The sequence below is a fragment of the Globicephala melas genome, chromosome 5 (genome assembly GCF_963455315.2).
Source record: "Globicephala melas chromosome 5, mGloMel1.2, whole genome shotgun sequence".
Lineage (NCBI taxonomy): Eukaryota > Metazoa > Chordata > Mammalia > Artiodactyla > Delphinidae > Globicephala > Globicephala melas.
Window position 1 is genome coordinate 133,984,271 of NC_083318.1, and position 24,208 is coordinate 134,008,478.

Sequence of the window (24,208 nt, forward strand, 5' to 3'; positions counted from 1 at the left end):
TGGAGAAAATATTCACAAAACAATAACATACTTGCATTAAGAATATACAAATAGTTCTTACTACCTAACTACAAACAAAATTCAAAACCAAAAGGAAAAAGATTTTAACAGACTTTTCAACAAAGACATAAAAGTGAACAAAAAGCACATAAAAATATATCATTAGTCATAAAGAAATACAAATTAAAACCACACTGAGATACTACTGTACACCTACTAGATTGGCTAAAATCTGTCTTAAAACTGAAAATACAACATGTTTGAGAGGAAATGGAGTGAATGTAACTCTTACACATCACTGGGAAAAAAATAAAATGGTACCATCACTGCAGATAATTTTTTATATACTTAAACATTATCCCCACCACATGACTTCATTCTTTTAAACAATTTCTTAAAAACTCAACTTCTTATTTACTTGAACATATATCTTCTGTATGACCCAGCAATTCCAGTTCTAAGAACTGAAAGAAAAATGTTTTATGTCCACAGAAACACCTATACCCTAATGTTCATGGCAGCTTTATCAAAATGTAACAGCAGGGTTGATACTCTTTGCTTAAATGTCAGCTAGTAACAAACTAGGCTTTGAGGGCCATGTGGTTGGTCTGTCATAACTACTCATCTCTGCCACTGTAGCCTCAAAGCAGCTGCAAACAACGTGAAAGGATTGGGCATAGCTGCTTTCCAATAAAACAAACTTTTTTTACAAAACAGGTGGATGGCCACTTAGTTTGCAGACCCTGAAAAGAGCCAAAAACTATAAACAATCCAAATGACCACCAACAGGTAAATGGATTAAAAAACTGCATATATCCATACAACGGAACACTACTCAGTAATAAAAGAGAAAGACAACAAATTTCACAAACAGTATAATTGAAAAAATCTGGCACAAAAATTACATACAGTATGATTCCATTTACATGAAACACTACGGAAGACAAATCTCATCTACCAAAATACAGAGCAAATCAACAGGTGCCAAGGCTAGGGGCGGAGAGCTGAGACTTGACCGGGAAGAGCTTTGGGGAGGATGAAAATGCACTATACGTACACTGATCACAGTGGTTACACCACATATTGCCAAAACCCAGACGCTGTACGCTTCAAATATGTCTGCTTTGTCGTATCTTATTTATACCGCAGGAGAGAGTCTAGTTAGAAGTCAAGTTTGCTACAGTTCTGAATGAACGCACTGGGAGCCTGAACTACAGTGGGGTGGAGCTGCGATGAAGAAAAGAAGAGAAATCTGAGACTGATTCTCAAAAACAGCTGTTTCCTAGATTCTTACCCATTACACTTAGCTTCTCTCTGTTGATTTTCCATATTAAATAACCTTCATTTGCTATCTAGAGTTCTTTGCTACATACCCAATGGGACAAAATATGAGAGTAGTACACAGCAACAAGATGTCACTACGCTGAGAAGTCATAAAATAAAGCTAAAAGCATGATACAGAATAACTCTTTGCTGCCTATAAACTGTGCACCACTTGAAATGTGCTAGTCTTCAAACCACACTAGTTTCTATGAATAGGAACAGAAGCAGTATTTCATACAGTCCTAAACCAGAGCATTCAAATGCTCAAGATGAAGAGCATTTGGCTCTACTCTGTGCTGCTACCACGCGTGCAGTATCTTCAGGTAATCAGGCTCCACCTCTAAGAGTCTACCTGACGAATCCCGCAGCTCTACGCCCTAACAATATCCTCCCCCACCTCTCTCACTCCCTAAAAATAAATCTTAGGAAGTAGCACAAAGAACCCTGGATTCTCTGTTAAAGAACAGAGACCAGACCCTCCAGCTGCCTGGCTACCCTTCCTCCTTGTAACACCAAGTACCTTCGGCAGGCAGGCACTACCAGGACGTGGTCATATCCAAGATGGTCCCCACTGCCGATTCTTGCTGGTTTGATACTCACGCCCCTCTCCTCCCTGAGCGTGGCTGGACCTAATGACTCTTTTCTAACAAATAAAATAGTGCAACAGTGATGGATGTCACTTAGAAACGACGTTGCAAACGTTGTCTTCTCTTTCCTTTTTTAAACTGAGGCAGTAAACGGCGCCTTTATTCTGAGGCTAAGCGGCAACAGACTCCCTCCCTTCTAACTGCTGCGCCCTCCATTGGGGGGGGGAGGTAGGGGAGGGAGACAGGCGGCCGCCCCTCCTCTTCCCTCCCACCCTCCCAGGGTTCACTGTCACCCCTCTCTAAAATCACCCTCCTCTCTTGAAAGCTCTTTTCCCCACCAAAATCCCTAAAGGCTGGGCAAGGCTAACCCCTGCTTCTGCAGTAGGTGGAGCTGATGCTGGAGTAAGAACTGGGCCGGCCCCACCTCTTTCCCCCACAGCCGCTCACTGGGAAGCTGTGTGTGCCGGGCGGTAGGGCGTACAGGCGCTTGGAAGACCCTGCTGACCGCCTCCCACCCGGGCCTCTTCTCACCAGCACAGTCTTCAAAGCACAGTGGGAACGGGGCACGGGGTGGAGAAGGACAAAGGGCCCTTCTTGAAGAGAGCTGTAGAGAGTGGCAAAGGGGATCCCAGCCCAGGGGGGCCCACGGGGTGGGGAAGGCGGAGGACTGGCAGCAGGCCCCAGAGCCTGAGCTGGGGGTCGGCCCTGGGGACGCGGGCTGGGTGAAGGGCACGTCACCTCCCTGGCTCGGGGCTCCTTCCAATCCAGACCATGTGACACCAATGCCCCACCATTTCCTTCGCCTTCTTCACCAGCACTGAAGGCCGTCGGTGGTGGCTGTCATGAAGGACCCTGCAGGCATCTTGCTGGAACTGTCACCCCCTCTCACTCTATCTCAGAGCCTTTGCTCTGGAGGACACATGCTGCCACGTGGTGAGCAGCTCACGTGGTGAGTAGCTCACGTGGTGAGTAGCTCACGTGGTAGGGAACTGATGTCTCCAGCCAACAGCTGCCACAACAGGTCTGTCGACCACCATGTAAATAGCCTGGAAGCAAAACCTCTCCCTATCAAGCCCTGCGATGATGCGGCCCCAGCCAACACCTTGACTGTAACCTTGCGAGAGACCCTGACCCCAAAGCACCCAGTTAAGTGGCTCTGGGATCCCTGACAGAGGAACTGTTTTTGTTTCAAGCTGCTGAGTAAAGCAGTACCTGCTAACTGCTATTTCTTTCTAAGACATCACATGCACCTGACGTTCAAGGCCAAGTCCTGTTGGTACCTCTTCTATCATCTTGCTTACAGCTGCCACTACAGTCTGAGTATCTTGTCACCAGCCATCTTTTGAAAATATGCAATTCTCCATTTCTGTCTTGCTGGAAGTACTGCTCTAAGGCAGGGAGATGAGCTGCATTTCAAAATGCTATTTGTGACCACGCTCCCACTTAACTGAACAGGACTCACGGTCACTGATGCTGCTAGTCATGACAAGTGTAAGCCTGTTTCATAAAATGTTAGACACTATTAAAACTGTACATTTGTTTGCTTCTGGGGCCATGACTGCTACACTGATGACTTCTTTAAAATAAATTAAGAAAAAAGAGAAAGCTCAGCCTGTTTAAAACATCACCCAAGCACAAAAAATTAAAGATTGTTCAACTCTGCACTATTAAAATAGAACCTTGGCCAACAACAGAACTTCTTTAGGACAAGTTTTATATATGAGATTAGCATGTTGTTCTGCTTTACCCTTAGGTAATTTTTCTGTAATGCTGACTGTAAATCAACATTAAATCAGTGCATAAGATCCTGAATATAAATAACAACATATAAACATCACAAGTATTTACAGTGAACTGAAGTACTTAATCATATTCTAAAGCGTTATTTCTGAAAATACTGCATGTATACCACTGGTACTATGTAAGGTAACTTTAGGTAGTTCATATACAGAGAATTAAATAATCTTTAATCAAATGGTAAGCAAGTTACTTTTCCCGTCATTTTCTTTGCACTCTTTCCGATTACATTAAGGAGAAAACTTAGTTTAATGTCAGTTCATTTTACAAGTCTTCCAACCTTTGCCAAATCTTTCCCCCAAAAATAAGCAAACATGCCTCAAGCTCAAACCACTCAGGGAAGACAATAGTATCTACTTGGTTTTAACAGAGATAAAATGTCTCCTTTAAAAACAATATTTGAGGGAAAATTATTTTTAAAGAATATAATTAAAGAATACTATACATCAATGCCTGAACCAGCAGCAACAGCATCAATATTACTGGAAACTTGTCAGAAATGCAACATCTTGGCCCTGTCCCAGACTTTCTGAAAGGAAACCTCTAGGAATGAGGCCCAAAAATCTATTTTAATACACCTTACAGGTGCATCTCATGTATACCAAAGTTTGTGAGATACTGATATAGGTGATAGCAAAATCATGTAAGTAGTATATCATGTCAAAAAGGTACAGAAAAGAGAGGACCTTCAAGATGGCAGAGGAGTAAGACGCGGAGATCACCTTCCTCCCCACAGATACATCAAAAATACATCTGCATGTGGAACAGCTCCTACAGAACACCTACTGAACGCTGGAAGAAGACCTCAGACCTCCCAAAAGGCAAGAAACTCCCCACGTACCTGGGTAGGGCAAAAGAAAACACAGAGACAAAAGAATAGGGACGGGACCTGCACCAGTGGGAGGGAGCTGTGAAGGAGGAAAAGTTTCCACACACTAGGAGCCCGTTCGCGGGCGGAGACTACGGGTGGCGGAGGGGGGGAGCTTCGGAGCCTCGGAGGAGAGCACAGCAACAGGGGTGCAGAGGGCAAAGTGGAGAGATTCCCGCAGAGGATCGGTGCCGACCGACACTCACCAGCCCGAGAGGCTTGTCTGCTCACCCGCTGGGGCGGGCGGGGGCTGGGAGCTGAGGCTTGGGCTTCGGTCAGATCCCAGGGAGAGGACTGGGGTTGGCTGCGTGAACACAGCCTGAAGGGGTTAGTGCGCCACGGCTAGCCGGGAGGGAGTCCGGGGAAAAGTCTGGAGCTGCCGAAGAGGCAAGAGACCACTGTTTCAGGGTGCATGAGGAGAGGGGATTCAGAGCGCCACCTAAATGAGCTCCAGAGATGGGCATCAGCCACGGCTATCAGTGTGGACACCAGAAACGGGCATAAGACGCTAAGATTGCTGCCGCAGACAAGAAACCTGTGTGCAAGCACAGGTCACTATCCACACCTCCCCTCCAGGGAGCCTGTGTAGCCTACCACGGCCAGGGTCCCGTGATCCAGGGACAACTTCCCCAAGAGAAAACACAGCACAGCTCAGGCTGTCGCAACATCCTCCTGGCCTCTGCCGCCACAGGCTCACCCCACATTCCCTGCCCCTCCCTCTCCCAGGCCTGAGTAAGCCAGAGCCCCCGAATCAGCCACTCCTTTAAACCCCTCCTGTCTGAGCAAACAACAGATGCCAGAGGGCAGCTTAAATGCAGAGGCGGGGCCAAACCCAAAGCTGAACCCCAGGAGCTGTGCAAACAACGAAGAGAAAGGGAAATCTCTCCCAGCAGCCCCAGGAGCAGCAGATTAAATTTCCACCAACAACTTGATGTATCTTGCATCTGTGGAATACCTGAATAGAAAACGAATCAGCCCAAAATTGAGGAGGTGGACTTTGGGAGCAACTGTAGACTTGGGGTTTGCTGTAAGTGACTGATCAGTTTCAGATTTTTATGTTTTTATCTTAGTTTAGTTTTTAGCACTTGTTATCGTTGGTGGACTTGTTTATTGGTTTCGATGTTCTCCTTTTTATTATTTTAATTTTTTTTTATTTTAATAACTTTATTTTATTTATTTTACTTATTTTTTCCTTTCTTTCTTTTTTCCTCTCCCTTTCTCTAAGCTGTGTAGCTCACAGGATCTTGGTGCTCCAGCCAGCTGACAGGTCTGAGCCTCAGAGATGGGAGAGCCAAGCTCAGGACATTGGTCCACGAGAGACCTCCCAGCACCACATAATATCAACTGGCGAGAGCTCTCCCAGAGATCTATGTCTCAATGCGAAGATCCAGCTCCACTCAATGACCAGCAAGCTCCAGTGCTGGACACCCCATGCCAAACAACTAGCAAGACAGGAACACAGCCCCACCCATTAGCAGAGAGGCTGCCTAAAATCATAATAAGGTCACAGACACCCCGAAACACACCACCAGACAGGGTTCTGCCCACCAGGAAGACAAGATACAGCCTCATCCACCAGAACACAGGCACCGGTCCCCTCCACAAGGAAGCCTACACAACCCACTGAACCAACCTTGGCCACTGGGGGCAGACACCAAAAACAATGGGAACTACGAACCTGCAGGCTGCAAAAAGGAGACCCTAAACAGAGTAAGTTAAGCCAAATGAGAAGACAGAAAAACACACAGCAGATGAAGGAGCAAGGTGAAAACCGACCAGACCAAACAAGAGGAAACAGGCATCCACCTGAAAAAGAATTCAGAGTAATGATAGTAAAGATGATCCAAAATCATGGAAACAGAACAGAGAAAATACAACAAATGTTTAACAAGGACCTAGAACTAAAGAGAAAACAAATAACGATGAACACCACAATAAATGAAATTAAAAATTCTCTAGAAGGAATCAACAGCAGAATAACTGAGGCAAAAGAACAGATAACTGACCTGGAAGATAAAATAGTAAAACTAACTACCGCAGAGCAGAATAAAGAAAAAAGAATGAAAAGAACTGAAGACAGTCTCAGAGACCTCTGGGACAACATTAAATGCACCAACATTTGAATTATAGAGGTCCCAGAAGAAGAAAAGAAAAAGAAAGGGAATGAGAAAATATTTGAAGAGATTATAGTTGAAAACTTCCCTAATATGGGAAAGGAAACAGGCAATCAAGTCCAGGAAGCATAGAGAGTCCCATACAGGATAAATCCAAGGAGAGAAACGCCAAAACACTAATCAAACTATCAAAAATTAAATACAAAGAAAAAATATTAAAAGCAGCAAGGGAAAAACAACAAATAACATACAAGGCAATCCCCATAAGGTGAACAGCTGATCTTTCAGCAGAAACTCTGCAAGCGAGAAGGGAGTGGCAGGAAATATTTAAAGTGATGAAAGGGAAAAACCTACAACCAAGATTACTCTACCTAGCAGGGATCTCATTCAGATGCGATGGAGAAATTAAAACCTTTAGTGACAAGCAAAAGCTAAGAGAATGCAGCACCACCAAACCAGCTTTACAACAAATGTTAAAGAAACTTGTCTAGGCAGAAAAAAAAAAGAAGGAAAAGACCTACAATAACAAACCCAAAACAATTAAGAAAATGGTACTAGGAACATACATATCGATAATTACCTTGAATGTAAACAGATTAAATACTCCAACCAAAAGACACAGACTGGCTGAATGGATACAAAAACAAGACCCATATATATGCTGTCTACAAGAGACCCACTTCAGATCTAGGGACACACAGACTGAAAGTGAGGGGATGGTAAAACATATTCCATGCAAATGGAAATCAAAAGAAAGCTAGAATAGCCATTCTCATATCAGACAAAATAGGTTTAAAATAAAGACTATTACGAGAGACAAAAAAGCACACTACATAATGATCAAGGGATCAATCCAAGAAGAAAATGTAACAATTGTAAACATTTAGGCTTCCCTGGTGGCACAGTGGTTGAGAGTCCGCCTGTCGATGCAGGGGACACGGGTTCGTGCCCCAGTCCAGGAAGATTCCGCATGCCACAGAGCGGCTGGGCCCGTGAGACATGGCCGCTGAGCCTGCGCCTCCGGGGCCTGTGCCCCACCAACGGGAGAGGCCACAACAGTGAGAGGCTGCGCAAAACAAACAAACAAACGAAATACCTAGAAACAAATGACAATGAAAAAACACGACGACCCAAAACCTATGGGATGTAGCAAAGCAGTTCTAAGAGGGAAGTTTATAGCAATACAATCCTACCTCAAGAAACAAGAAAAATCTCAAATAAACAACCTCAGCTTACACCTAAAGCAATTAGAGAAAGAAGAACAAAAAAACCCCAAAGTTAGCAGAAGGAAAGAAATCATAAAGATCAGATCAGAAATAAAGGAAAAGAAGTGAAGGAAACGACCACAAATATTAATAAAACTAAAGGTTGGTTCTTTGTGGAAACAAACAAAATTGACAAACCATCAGCCAGACTCATCAAGATAAAAAGGGAGAAAACTCAAATCAACAGAATTAGAAATGAAAAAGAAGTAACAACTGACACTGCAGAAATACAAAGGATCATGAGAGATTACTACAAGCAACTATATGCCAATAAAATGGACAACCTGGAAGAAATGGACAAACTCTTAAAAAAGCACAACCTTCTGAGGCTGAACCAGGAAGAAATCGAAAATATAAACAGACCAATCACAAGCACTGAAATTGAACCTGTGATTAAAAATCTTCCAACAAACAAAAGCCCAGGACCCGATGGCTTCACAGGTGAATTCTATCAAACGTTTAGAGAAGAGCTAACACCTATCCTTCTCTAACTCTTCCAAATATAGCCAAAGGAGGAACACTCCCAAACTCATTCTACGAGGCTACCATCACCGATACCAAAACCAGACAAAGATGTCACAAAAAAAAGAAAACTACAGGCCAATATCACTGATGAACATAGATGCAAAAATCCTCAACAAAATACTAGCAAACAGAATCCAACAGCACATTAAAACAATCATACACCATGATCAAGTGGGGTTTATCCTAGAAATTCAAGGATTCTTCAGTATACGCAAATCAATCAATGTGATACACTATATTAACAAAGTGAAGGAAAAAAAACATATGATCATCTCAATAGATGCAGAAAAACCTTTTGACAAAATTCAACACCCATTTATGATAAAAACCCTCCAGAAAGTAGGCATAGAGGGAACTTACCTCAACATAATAAAGGCCATATATGACAAACCCACAGCCAACATAGTTCTCAATGGTGAACACTGAAACCATTTCCACTAAGATCAGGAACAAGACAAGGTTGCCCACTCTCACCACTATTATTCAACATAGTTTTGGAAGTTTTAGCCACAGCAATCAGAGAAGAAATAAAAGAAATCCAAAATCAGAAAAGAAGTAAAACTGTCACTGTTTGCAGATGACATGATACTATACATAGAGCATCCTAAAGATGCTACCAGAAAACTACTAGAACTAATCAGTGAATTTGGTCAAGTAGCAGGATACAAAATTAATGCACAGAAATCTCTGGCATTCCTATACACTAATGATGAAAAATCTGAAAGTGAAATTAAGAAAACACTCCCATTTACCACTGCAAGAAAAATAATAAAATACCTAGGAATAAACCTACCTAAGGAGTCAAAAGACCTATATGCAGAAAAATATAAAACACTGATGAAAGAAATTAAAGATGATACAACGATATGGAGAGTTATACCATGTTTGGATAGGAAGAATCAACATTGTGAAAATGACTATACTACCCAAAGTAATCTGCAGATTCAATGCAATACCTATCAAACTACCAATGGCATTTTTCACAGAACTAGAACAAAAAATTTCACAATTTGTATAGAAACACAAAAGACCCCAAATAGCCAAAGCAATCTTGAGAAAGAAAAACGCAGTTGGAGGAATCAGCCTCCCTGACTTCAAACTATACTACAAAGCTAGAGTAATCAAGACAGTATGGTACTGGCACAAAAACAGAAATACAGATCAACAGAACAGGAGAGAAAGCCCAGAGATAAACCCACGCACATATGGTCACCTTATCTTTGATAAAGGAGGCAAGAATATAAAATGGATAAAAGACAGCCTCTTTAATAAGTGGTGCTGGGAAAACTGGACAGCTACATGTGAAAGAATGAAAATAGAACACTCCCTAACACCATACAAAAAAATAAACTCAAAATGGACTAAAGATCTAAATGTAAGGCCAGACACTATAAACCTCTTAGAGGAAAACGTAGGCAGAACACTCTATGACATAAATTACAGCAAGATCCTTTTTGACCCACCTCCTAGAGAAATGGAGATAAAAACAAAAATAAAAAAATGGGACCTAATGAAACTTAAAAGCTTTTGCACAGCAAAAGAAACCTTAAACAAGACGAGAAGACAACCCTCAGAATGGGAGAAAATATTCGCAAATGAAGCAACTGACAAAGGATTAATCTCCAAAATTTACAAGCAGATCATGCAGCTCAATTTCAAAATAACAAACAACCCAATCCAAAAACGGGCTGAAGACCTAAAGAGACATTTCTCCAAAGAAGATATATAGATTGCCAACAAACACATGAAAGGATGCTCAACATCACTAATCATTAGAGAAATGCAAATGAAAACTACAAGGAGGTATCACCTCACACTGGTCAGAATGACCATCATCAAAAAATCTACAAACAATAAATGCTGGAGAGGGTGTGGAGATAAGGGAACCCTCTTGCACTGTTGGTAGGAATGTAAATTGATACAGCCACTATGGAGAACAGTATGGAGGTTCCTTAAATAACTAAAAATAGAACTACCATACAACCCAGCAATCCCACTACTGGGCATATACCCTGAGAAAACCATAATTCAAAAAGAGTCATGTACCACAATGTTCATTGCAGCTCTATTTACAATAGCCAGGACATGGAAGCAACCTAAGTGTCCATCGACAGCTGAATGGATAAAGATGTGGCACATATATACAATGGAATATTACTCAGCTATAAAAAGAAATGAAGCTGAGTTATTTGTAGTGAGGTGGATGGACGTAGAATCTGTCATACAGAGTGAAGTGAGAAAGAGAAAAACAAATACAATATGCTAACACGTATATATGGAATGTAAAAAAAAATGGTTCTGAAGAACCTAGGGGCAGGACAGGAATAAAGACACAGACATAGAGAAGGGACTTAAGGACACAGGGAGGGGGAAAGGTAAGCTGGGACGAAGTGAGAGAGAAGCATTGACATATATACACTACCAAATGTAAAACAGATAGCTAGTGGGAAGCAGCCACATGGCACAGGGAGATCAGCTCAGTGCTTTGTGACCACCTAGAGGGGTGGTATAGGGAGGGTGGGAGGAAGACGCAAGAGGGAGGGCACAGGGGGATATAAGTATATGTATAGCTGATTCACTTTATTATACAGCAGAAACTAACACAACAATGTAAAGCAATTATACTCCAATAAACATGTTAAAAAAACAAAAAATTCATGAAAGTGATACATAAATAACTGATGTTTGAAAACTACTGTTTTCAAACAATATTATTCTAATAACCCTTAATTACAAAAAAAGACCCTCCCTTACAAAAAAGAAAGAAAATTCGAGTATACTATCATAGCACTTGACTATTCTTTTTGTTTGTTCGGTTTGTTTTTTGGGTTTTTTTGCAGTACGCGGGCCTCTCACTGTTATGGCCTCTCCCGCTGCGGAGCACAGGCTCCGGACGCGCAGGCTCAGCGGCCATGGCTCACGGGCTCAGCCGCTCCACGGCATGTGGGATCCTCCTGGACCGGGGCACAAACCCGCGTCCCCTGCATCGGCAGGCGGACTCTCAACCACTGCGCCACCAGGGAAGCCCAGCACTTGACTATTCTTTTCAAGAAAACTTCTAGCTAAATCACTATAAAGCAGCTAACCCCTACTGGCCTTGGCCAAGGAATCAATATTTAACAATGAAAGTGCTGGTTTCTATCAGCTAGTATGCGAATGTATGTAGCATTCATTAAAATTCTAAGGCTGGGAAAAAATATTTGCAAATGAAGCAATGGACAAAGGATTAATCTCCACAATATACAAACAGCTCACGGAGCTCAATATCAAAAAAAAAAAAACCAATTAAAACATGGGTGGAAGACCTAAATAGACATTTCACCAAAGAAGACATACAGACGGCCAAGAGGCATATGAAAAGATGCTCAACATCACTAATTAATTTAGAGAAATGCAAATCAAAACTACAATGAGGTATCACCTCACACCGGTCAGAATGGCCATCATCAAAAATTCTGCAAGCAATAAATGCTGGAGAGGGTATGGAGAAAAGGGAACCCTTTTGCACTGTTGGTGGGAATGTAAATTGATGTAGCCACTATGGAGAATAGTATGAAGGTTCCTTAAAAACTAAAAATAGAACTACCCTATGACCAGGCAATCCCACTACTGGGAATATACCCTGAGAAAACCGTAATTCAAAAGGACACATGTACCCCAATGTTCACTGCAGCACTAATTACAATAGCCAGGACATGGAAACAACCTAAATGTCCAATGATACATGAATGGATAAAGAAGATATGGTACATATATACAATGGAATATTACTCAGCCATAAATAGGAATGAAATTGGGTCATTTGTAGAGATGTGGATGGACCCAGAGTCTGTCATAGAGAGTGAAGTAAACCAGAAAGAGAAAAACAAATATCATACATTAACGCATATGTGTGGATTCTAGAAAAATGGTACAGGTGAACCTATCTGTAGGGCAAGAAGAGACAGAGACGTAGAGAATGGACATGTGGACACAGTGGGGGAAGGGGAGGGTGGGACGAACTGGGAGATTAGGTTTGACATAAATACACTACCATCTGTAAAACAGATAGTTAGTGGAACCTGCTGTATAGCACAGGGAGCTCAGCTCGGTGCTATGTGATGACCTAGATGTTGGTGGAAGGGGAGGAGGGAGGTCCAAGAGGGAGGGGATACATGTATACATATAGTTGATTCACTTCATTGTACAGCAGAAACTAACACAACATTGTAAAGCAATTTTACTCCAATAAATAAATAAATAAAAATAAAATAAGATGAAGATGTACTCTTTATATTCCAAACCCCACCCCCCCAAAAAAAGTGCTAAGGCTATTCTAAAATAATCTAAATGATGATTTCTATTTTGATTTCATAACTTCATTTTAAGGAATTTTTAAATTTGATCCCATAGCAGTTCCTGGGGACTCTCAGAGCCCACAGATGGAGGGAAAATAGGCAAATTACAGTGCGGGATGCTGATCAGAGAAGGGTGGCTAAGGGATAGGAAGGGGAGAAAAGAAGGGGCAGCATACACATATTTAATTTTCCTAAGAAGAAAATTTTCCTATGAATTCTTCACATCAAGAATATAGGCCAGGGGCTTCCCTGGTGGCGCAGTGGTTGAGAGTCCGCCTTCCGATGCAGGGGACATGGGTTCGTGCCCCGGTCCGGGAAGATCCCACATGCCGCGGAGCGGCTGGGCCCGTGAGCCATAGCCGCTGAGCCTGCGCGTCCGGAGCTTGTGCTCCGCAACGGGAGAGGCCACAACAGTGAGAGGCCCAAGTACAGCAAAAAAAAAAAAAAAAAAAAAAAGAATATAGGCCAATTTTCAGAATGGCAGAATAAGAACTTAAAAAAATCTACTCCTCCATAAAAGCAAGAGAACACTGATAAAACTTGTCAAAATCAACCTTTTCAGAAGTATAAAAATTAACCAGTCTTATAACAATCCAAGGTCCATTCATTTACTCAAGAAAAACGACCCAATCTCAGTAAGAAGAGTAATCTCTATGGTGTTTTAATCCCATCCCCCTCTTCCCAGCTCTGCAGTAGACTTGAAAACCAATAGATTAGCAACTTATGGTAGTTGTTAAAAGCCATCCTCCTAGCAGCCACTAGAACAGATTGGGTTTGGAATTCCCCAAAAGCTTCATCCTGAGAGTTGTCACCATCTGACCCAACCAGCAGCAGACTGAACAGCTCCGTTCTCAGAATTACTTTATTTCATCTAACTCAGAGCTAACTCTGTGGAAGCAGCCCTATCCCCAGGTTGTTTCTCAGAAACAATCTCAGCAGCAGCTGTCTAACACAGCAGCTGCCTGAGTGATATTACCAGTTGGGGGCTAACAAAAGGCTGACCAAAAAAATTTAAAAGGAAAAATTAAGGAATGGAAAGCCCACAGAGGGCTTTGAAAAGCTAGCTCCAACATACTCCTGGGAATCTAGAATGATATATGTACATTCAGGACTGTGTTTGTACCAAAGGAGGATCTGAGAAGGTCCTACTCTCTCACCTCTGGGCAACCCTGAGGCTCTGTGCAAATGAGAAATGAAGTCTATAAACTGCCTACTGGAGCACTGAAACCATATCCAACAGACTAACATAGCCCCTCAATAAAGGCTGACTCATTAGTTGAAGGCAATTAAAGAAATCCCTGTCCAAACATTAGCTGACCACTAACTCAACAGAAACTGCAAAGGCCACACACAACAAAAAGGCTTTACAAAATTAGTCCAGGAAAGTCACAAAGCAAACAGCAACAACACAACAACAGCAAACCTGACTGAGGTTGGGGGTAGGGCATGTCTGATTAACAAGATTGTCAACCTGCTTAAAATGTCCAGTTTTGAACAAAAAAGTACAAAAAATTAGGAGACCCACGAACAAACAGGAAAGTAGGGCCCATACTCAGGGGTTAAAAATAGCATACAATAGAAACTGTTCCTGAGGTAGTCCAGAGGGTTGGACCTCTGGACAAAGACAAGCAAATATCAGAACAAGTCAGTTGAAATTATCCGATCTGAGCAACAGAAAGGGGACACCCTTTCAGAAACATACAACATATGCATAATGGGAGTCACAGGAGAGGAGAGAGAGGACCAAAAGGATATTTGAAAAAATAATGGCCCCAAATTTCCCAATTCGATGAAAAACATTAACCCACATGCCTCAGAAGCTTAACAAACTTCATGGTGGATGAACTCAGAGATCCACAACTAGGCTTATCATTGTCAAACTACTGACAGTCAAGGAGGATATCTTGAAAGATCAGGAGAAAAGTGACTCATCACATACAAGGGATCCTCAATAAGATTAACAGCTGACTCCTAATCAGAACCCTGGAGGCCAAAGGCCAAGGGGTGACTTCCAAGTGTTGAACAGGAAGGCTATGAACCAAGAATTCTATACACAGTGGAACTGCAAAATGAAGCACAGTCTACAGAAATGAAAGAAAAATTAAAGACGTTCTCGGATAAACAAAAATGAGAGAATCTTGTCATTTTCAGACCTGCCTTATGAGAAACACTAAAGGGAGTCCTTCTGGCCAAAATGAAAGGACAGTAAATAGTAATTTGAATCCACATGAAAAAATAAGGAGCACCAATGAAAAAAGGTAATTACATAGGTAAATAAATAGAAAAGACAGTATAAATGTATTTTTGTTTGTAACACTTTTCTTGTCCTAACTTATGATAACTGCATAAAAATGATAATTATGAAATTATAAGCTTACGGTATATAAAGATGTAACTTATATGACAATAATAGTACAAAGAAAGGGGTCATGGACCTATAGTGGAGCAAGTTTTTTCTATACTATTGAAATTAACTTGACATTAACCTGAACTAGGTTGTTTTCAGTTTTAAGGTGTGAATTGAAATTTCCAGAGCAACAACTAAGAAAACAATGCAAGAAAATATATATATATACAGTGCTCTCCATTTTACTAAATCAAATTACTAAATCAATTCTCAGCGTTAATCCAACAAATGACACAGGTTGATCAGTGTTTTCTCTTTGAAACGCTATCTTTTTTTCCCTCTTTCTCAGGCTTGCTTGTCAGAGCCTCCCCATTTCTCCAACTTCTGAATGGTAGGGGCCTCTGGACTCAATCCTTGATGCTCCTCTCTCTCTCTTATCTTCATTTAATTGGTAGGTGATCTTATCCAGTCTCATGACTTCGAGTTCCAGCTAGACACTGATGGCTCCCAAATCTGTGTCTACATCCCTAACCTATCCTCTGAGCCCCAGACCCAGGACACTCAACTGCCCATTCTATCTCTTGTCTTCCACATCTAATGGGCACTTTAACCTACTTGCCTAATATATGTCTGCATGGCTCACTGCCTCACACCTTTCAGCTCTCTGCTCAAATGTAAGGTCTTCAGAGAAGCCTTCCACGACTGTCTTACGTAAAACAGAACCTCTCCCTCACTCTGTATCCCATAATCCTTTAAAATTTTCCTTCACTGCCCGCATCACAATCCATTTATATTTATATATCTGTTTTAGGTAAGCTTTAAGAGCTGAATCCTCGTTCACTGTTTTACCTTAGTGCACAGAACATACTTAGACATTTATTAAAGGAAGAGAAAGGGAATACTGATTAGGAATAAATATATAAAAGGGCTTTTCACCAATGCATAATACAAACAATGAAGACACTTACTTTTCCTTTTTTTCTTGTTTGTGGGCCTCTCTCGTAATTTGAGCCGCTTTTCTACTGTATGGATGGATGACTTTTTTTTCTTGTCCTACACTTTTTCCCTTTGGTGCTTTAGGCTAAAATGTAGAGAAACATATGGCACACACAGTCAGATACATAAATGACTTCTCTCAAAAAATTTTCTTTATAAATAAAAATTTAAAACAGTAATATAACAGAAATACTGTGAGTCAGAAATACTACACTACGAATCAGGAGAAACGCCAGACTCAAAGTCTTTGTTTCCATGCTCCTAACAGAAATGATATACATACAGTTGACCCTTGAACATCGGTTTGAAATGCATGGGTCCACTTAAACACAGATTGATTTTTTTCCCACAGTAAATACTACAGTGCTACATGATCCACAGTTATGGAGGAACTGCATATATGGAGGGCCGACTATAAATTACATGCAGATTTTTGACTGTATGGAGGATCAGTGCCCCTAACCTTGCATTGTTCAAGGGTCAACTGTATTCAGAACTATTCTCCATTAATGTAAGAATAGAAAGAAAGGCACAGAGTCAATGAACCAGCTCTTCAACTGTTCCAGCTTCAAAGCAGATACAAAGAATGCAGATAGTGAGAAGACTCACGGTTGGAAATTTGCATCAAAGTTAAGAAAGTTGAAAGAGGGCAGAAGGAACACAGGATGTTAATGCGAGCCCGACTGCAGAAGCTACACGTGGAACGCTGGGCAGTGAATAAAGCAAATCAAACTTGGGCTCACAGGAGATGAGGAACAGAGGAAATAATATAAGCCATCTCGAAATTAGCACATCCCATTCAACCCTTATGCCAGTTAACTAGGTCCTCTAAACTAGTTGTCTAGTATTTCAGTAACTTTTTATTCCTACATAATTCTGTATCTTATATCTGACCTATATTACTTAGGAATTTTGTTTGGCTCCCTATAATAGAAAGCCAAAAAGTAGTGGCTTAACCCAGATAAAGCTTAGCTCTCTCATGTAAAAAGGAGCTGGAGGTTCTGTTCCACAAAGCCCTGAGATCCAAACTCCTTCCACCTTGTTATCCTACTATCCTTAGGCTGTAACCTCGTATCTATCCAGAGTTCAAAATGGCTTAAAAGCAGGTCTACACTCCAGCCAGTGAGAAGTGGAAAAGAAAATCAAAACACATATTCCATCTATATTATATGTAAGGGAGGATTACATAAGCGGTTAGTAAATATAATCTTTATTCTCAGAAAAAATACAGGATTACAGAAGAAAAAGAGGCATTAGCTAACATACCTAATTCTCAAAAAGGTCATGTTTCTAGAATATTCTCTTCAAACCTACTGTCACTGTCTTAATTCAGTCTCATGATCCTTCATGATTAGGATGGCCTTTAGGTTCTCACTGCTAGTTCTTTTTCATTGGAAGTGACAGAGCTTATCTTCCTAGAACACTAATTAGTAAAGTCCTTCTCCCCTGCTAAAGAGCTGCACTAACTCAGGCCCTAAATCCTTAACGTGGAAAACAATCTACCCCAACCTACTTCTCCAGCATTATATCCCATTCTTCCAAAGATCCTTCATCCCATTCTTACTAACTTCTCACCAATTCTAGAATATACCTTGCTGTTTATTTACATCTGGAGACTATACTTGTTGCTACCTCTGCCTGCAAAATCCATTTCCTTACTTGTCCTTTGACAAGACGTAGCTCAAAGTCACTTCCTTTGTAAAACTCTCCAGGCAGAATTAGTTAAAATGACCACCTCACACATGTACTCATTTCATCAACAAATATTTACTGAAATATTTAATATTTACTGCTCACTTCTTGATAAACCTGACCAGAGAAGATTAACTCCAAGTGTGAAACCCAGGATGCCCCTGGAAGCTGTTACAAGTATAGGAGTATAAAGTGTGAAACCATCATAAGAGTATGTGCATTCTTTTGTGTGTCTCTCTGCACATGTGGCGGGGAGGGAGGAAGGAGAAAGGAAGGTGTGAGAAGGAACTTTTGTGCATGAAGTGTGCCCACCAAACATAAATCAAGTCTGTTTGCGCCCACCTGTAACCCCCTCCCTGAGCGTGAGCTCACGTTATTGACTAGCCTGGGGCAAAAGCGATGAGCTATCAATCCCAAGATTAGGTTATGAAAGGACCCGGGCTCTGTCTTGCCCGCTCTCTTTTGCCCTCTTCTGGCTCACTCTGATGGAGACCAGCTGGCTTGTAGTGAGCTGCCCTACATACACAGGGGCCCCTGTGACAAGTAACTGAGAGAGGCCTCGGCGGACAGGCACTGAAGAACAGAGGCCCTTGGTCCAGCAGTCCACGAGGAGCTGAATCCCAACAAGAAAAATGTGAGTGAGCTGGGAAATGGATCATCCACAGCTGTGCCGAGATGAAACCACAGCTTCAGGTTATACCTTGACTGAAACTGGTGAGAAACCTTGATGGAGAGGATCCAGGTAAGGATCCTGATCTGTGACCCAGAAAAAGTATGAGATAATAAATTGTTGTTTTAAGTTGATAAATTGTGGGATAGCATGTTAAAGGGATAACTAATGCAAGACCATAAAATAAAGCAAAGATCTCTTTGAAAAGATATCTTTATTCCAACAAATAAAATGCTTAAAAAAATGAAACAAGGTCACAAAAATCTCAAGAAAAAAAGATGGTTTCTGAAGCTGTAAAACTTAAGTTACAGAGCTGTGTAACGGTTCAGCAGTATGTCCAAGTCTAAAAAAAATTTCCTTTAAAGATTTAAAAACTTTCTTTAGAACAAGAAATACTGATACCATTGGAGTATAAAAATGTCTGCACAGCTTTAGATCTCAGTTAAAGAACCTCCAAGACTTAGTACAAAGAAAATACAAAAAAACTGAACTTATATTCTGACTCAACAGTAGACTATGATTTCTTATTATAATTTATTCATGAAAAGGTTGCCTCAAGGCATGTTATAAATATATAATAAGGCACAGAAACATGTATCATAAAATATTAAATTTCAAAACAATTTTATGTTTCAATATATTACTTTAAAAAATAAAAACCAACAAAATACTTCAACAGGGGAAAAGTGAAGTAAAACCCTATCAATGAAAATTAATCTATTAATTACGGTCTACTCAAGCTAAGTATCTCTTAATTAAAAAGCAATTAATCTCCATCAATCAGGGATTGTCCAAATTTATTTTGTAAAACATCTGACAATTCATAAAAATGTACAGAATGTAAACATATAACAAAACTGGGGGGAGAGGGATTTAAGGTGTATTTTCAATTAAAACTCAGTATTTTATGTTTCAAAAAGCACCAAATTAAACTCTCAAAGATACAACAAAAATACATTTTTTTCATAAGCATCACAGACTACTCTGAATAACAGAAGCTTTCAAAAGTTTCTGGCACAACAGAAATATTCCGGTTAAGAAAACTGATATTGGACCTTGAAGATGGCGGAAGAGTAAGACGCGGAGATCACCTTCCTCCCCACAGATACACCAGAAATACATCTACACGTGGAACAACTCCTACAGAACACCTACTGAAGGCTGGCAGAAGACCTCAGACCTCCAAAAGGCAAGAAACTCCCCACGTACCTGGGTAGGGCAAAAGAAAAAAAAAGAAGAAAAAAAAACAGAGACAAAAGAATAGGGACAGCACCTGCACCAGTGGGAGGGAGCTGTGAAGGAGGAAAAGTTTCCACACACTAGGAAGCCCCTTCGCGGGCGGAGACTGCGGGAGGCGGAAGGGGGAGCTTCGAAGCCTCGCAGGAGAGCACAGCAACGGGTGCGGAGGGCAAAGCGGGGAGATTCCCGCACAGAGGATCGGTGCCGACCGGCACTCACCAGCCCGAGAGGCTTGTCTGCTCACCCGCCGGGGCGGGCGGGGCTGCGAGCTGAGGCTCTGAGGCTCGGTTTCGGTTTCGGACGGAGCGAAGGGAGAGGACTGGGGTTGGCGGCTTGAACATAGCCTGAAGGGGTTAGTGCACCACGGCTAGCCGGGAGGGAGTCCGGGGAAAAGTGTGCACCTGCCGAAGAGGCAAGAGACTTTTTCTTACCTCTTTGATTCCTGGTGCGTGAGGAGAGGGGTTTAAGAACGCCGCTTAAAGGAGCTCCAGAGACGGGCGCGAGCCCCGGCTAAAACCGCGGACCCCAGAGACGGGCGGGAGACGCTAAGGCTGCTGCTGCCGCCACCAAGGGGCCTGTGTGCGAACACAGGTCACTCTCCACACCCCTCTTCCGCGGAGCCTGTGCAGCCCGCCACTGCCAGGTTCCCGGGATCCAGGGACAACTTCCCCGGGAGAACGCACGGCGGGCCTCAGGCTGGTGCAAAGTCACGCCGGACTTTGCCGCCGCAGGCCCGCCCCGCACGCCGTGCCCCTCCCTCCCCGCCGGCCTGAGTGCGCCAGAGCCCCCGAATCAGCGGCTCCTTTAACCCCGTCCTGTCTGAGCAAAACACAGACGCCCTCCAGCGACCTACACGCAGAGGCAGGGCCAAATCCAAAGCTGAGCCCCGGTGAGCTGTGAGAACAAAGAAGAGAAAGGGAAATCTCTCCCAGCAGCCTCAGGAGCAGCGGATTAAAGCTCCACAATCAACTTGATATACCCTGCATCTGTGGAATACATGAATAGACAACCAATCATCCCAAATTAAGGAAGTGGACTTCAGGAGCAAGATCTATGATTTTTTTCCCTATTCCTCTTTTTGTGAGTGTGTATGTGTATGCTTCTGTGTGAGATCTTGTCTGTATAGTCTTGCTTCCACCATTTGTCCTAGGGTTCTATCCGTCCATGGTTTTTTTAATTTTTTCTTAATAATCAATTTTAATTTTAATAACGTTATTATACTTTACCTTCGTTCTTTTTTCTTTCTTTCTTTCTTTCCTTACTTCCTTCCCTCCCTTAGACAACGAATCATCCCAAATTGAGGAGGTGGTCTCTGACAGCAAGATTTATGATTTTTCCCCCTTTACCTCTTTTAGTGAGGGTATATGTGTATGCTTCTGTGTAAGATTTTGTCTGTATAGCTTTGCTTCCAACCTTTGTCCTAAGGTTCTATCCGTCCCTTTTTTTTTCTAAATAATAATTTTTTAATTCAATAACTTTATTATACTTTTATTTTTACTGTATCTTCTTTCTTTCTGTCTTTTTTCCTTCTTTCCCTCCTTCCTTCCTTCCTCCCTCCTTTCCTTCTTGCCTTCTTTCCTTCTTTCTTCCTTCCTTCCTTCCCTCCTTTCCTTCTTTCTTTCCTCATACTTCTACTAATTCCCTCTACTTTTTCTCCCTTTTATTCTGAGCCGTGTGGATGAAAGGCTCTTGGTGCTCCAGCCAGGAGTCAGTGCTGTGCCTCTGAGGTGGGAGAGCCAACTTCAGGACACTGGTCAACAAGAGACCTCCCAGCTCCACATAATAGCAAACGGCGAAAATCTCCCAGAGACCTCCATCTTAACACCAGCACCCAGCTTCACTCAACGACCAGCAAGCCACAGTGCTGGACAACCTATGCCAAACAACTAGCAAAACAGGAACACAACACCACCCATTAGCAGAGAGGCTGCCTAAAATCATAATAAGGCCACAGACACCCCAAAACACACCACCAGACGTGAACCTGCCCACTAGAGAGACAAGATCCAGCCTCATCCACAACACAGGCACTAGTCCCCTCCACCAGGAAGCATACAGAACCCACTGAACCAACCTTAGCCACTGGAGACAGACATCAAAAACAGCGGGAACTACGAACCTGCAGTCTGCAAAAAGGAGACCCCAAACACAGTAAGATAAGCAAAATGAGAAGACAGAAAACACACAGCAGATAAAGGAGCAAGATGAAAATGCACCAGACCTAACAAATGAAGAGGAAATAGCCAGTCTACCTGAAAAAGAATTCAGAATGATAGTAAGGATGATCCAAAATCTTGGAAATAGAATAGACAAAACACATGAAACATTTACCAAAGACCTAGAATAACTAAAGATGAAACAAGCAACGATGAACAACACAATAAATGAAATTAAAAACACTCTAGATGGGATCAATAGCAGAATAACTGAGGCAGAAGAATGGATAAGTGACCTGGAAGATAAAATAGTGGAAATAACTACTGCAGAGCAGAATAAAGAAAAAAGAATGAAAAGAACTGAGGACAGTCTCAGAGACCTCTGGGACAACATTAAACGCACCAACATTCGAATTATAGGGGTTCCAGAAGAAGAAGAGAAAAAGAAAGGGACGGAGAAAATATTTGAAGAGATTATAGTTGAAAACTTCCCTAATATGGGAAAGGAAATAGTTAATCAAGTCCAGGAAGCACAGAGAGTCCCATACAGGATAAATCCAAGGAGAAATACGCCAAGACACATATTAATCAAACTGTCAAAAATTAAATACAAAGAAAGCATATTAAAAGCCGCAAGGGAAAAACAACAAATAACACATAAGGGAATCCCCATAAGGTTAACAGCTGATCTCTCAGCAGAAACCCTACAAGCCAGAAGGGAGTGGCAGGACATAATGAAAGTGATGAAGGAGAAAAACATGCAGCCAAGACTACTCTACCCAGCAAGGATCTCATTCAGATTTGATGGAGAAATTAAAACCTTTACAGACAAGCAAAAGCTGAGAGAGTTCAGCACCACCAAACCAGCTTTACAACAAATGCTAAAGGATCTTCTCTAGGCAAGAAACACAAGAGAAGGAAAAGACCTATAATAACGAACCCAAAACAATTTAGAAAATGGGAATAGGAACATACATACCGATAATTACCTTAAATGTAAATGGACTAAATGCTCCTACCAAAAGACAAAGATTAGCTGAATGGATACAAAAACAAGACCCTTATATATGCCGTCTACAAGAGACCCACTTCAGACCTAGAGACACATACAGACTGAAAGTAAGGGGATGGAAAAAGATATTCCATGCAAATGGAAACCAAAAGAAAGCTGGAGTAGCAATTCTCATATCAGACAAAATAGACTTTAAAATAAGGACTATTAAAAGAGACAAAGAAGGACACTACATAATGATCAAGGGATCGATCCAAGAAGAAGATATAACAATTGTAAATATTTATGCACCCAACATAGGAGCACCTCAATACATAAGGCAAATACTAACAGCCATGAAAGGGGAAATCAACAGTAACACATTCATAGTAGGGGACTTTAACACCCCACTTTCACCCATGGACAGATCATCCAAAATGAAAAAAAATAAGGAAACACAAGCTTTAAATGATACATTAAACAAGATGGACTTAATTCATATTTATAGGACGCTCCATCCAAAACCAACAGAATACACATTTTTCTCAAGTGCTCATGGAACATTCTCCAGGATAGATCATATCTTGGGTCACAAATCAAGCCTTGGTAAATTTAAGAAAATTGAAATTGTATCAAGTATCTTTTCTGACCACAACGCCATGAGACTAGATATCAATTACAGGAAAAGATCTGTAAAAAATACAAACACATGGAGGCTAAACAATACACTACTTAATAATGAAGTGATCACTGAAGAAATCAAAGAGGAAATCAAAAAATACCTAGAAACAAATGACAATGGAGACACAACGACCCAATACCTATGGAATGCAGCAAAAGCAGTTCTAAGGGGAAGTTTATAGCAATACAAGCCCACCTTAAGAAGCAGGAAACATCTCGAATAAACAACCTAACCTTGCACCTCAAGCAATTAGAGAAAGAAGAACAAAAAAACCCCAAAGCTAGCAGAAGGAAAGAAATCATAAAAATCATATCAGAAATAAATGAAGAAAGAAATGAAGGAAACAATAGCAAAGATCAAAACTAAAAGCTGGTTCTTTGAGAAGATAAACAAAATAGATAAACCACTAGCCAGACTCATCAAGAAAAAAAGGGAGAAGACTCAAATCAATAGAATTAGAAATGAAAAAGGAGAAGTAACAACTGACACTACAGAAATACAAAAGATCATGAGAGATTACTACCAGTAACTCTATACCAATAAAATGGACAATCTGGAAGAAATGGACAAATTCTTAGAAATGCACAACCTGCCAAGACTGAATCAGGAAGAAATAGAA

The 24,208-nt window shown here is 41.5% G+C and overlaps 1 protein-coding gene across 11 annotated transcripts in view; it reads right to left on the reverse strand.

Annotated features, from left to right (window-relative positions):
• Positions 1–24,208, reverse strand: part of TMA16 (translation machinery associated 16 homolog) — a 62,708-nt gene that overhangs the window by 31,036 nt on the left and 7,464 nt on the right. For all 11 annotated transcript variants that reach the window (XM_070045619.1, XM_070045618.1, XM_070045617.1 and 8 more), the window contains exon 2: positions 16,132–16,244. In XM_070045619.1, the coding sequence (XP_069901720.1) occupies positions 16,132–16,244 (113 nt within the window). The remainder of the gene's footprint in view (positions 1–16,131; positions 16,245–24,208) is intronic.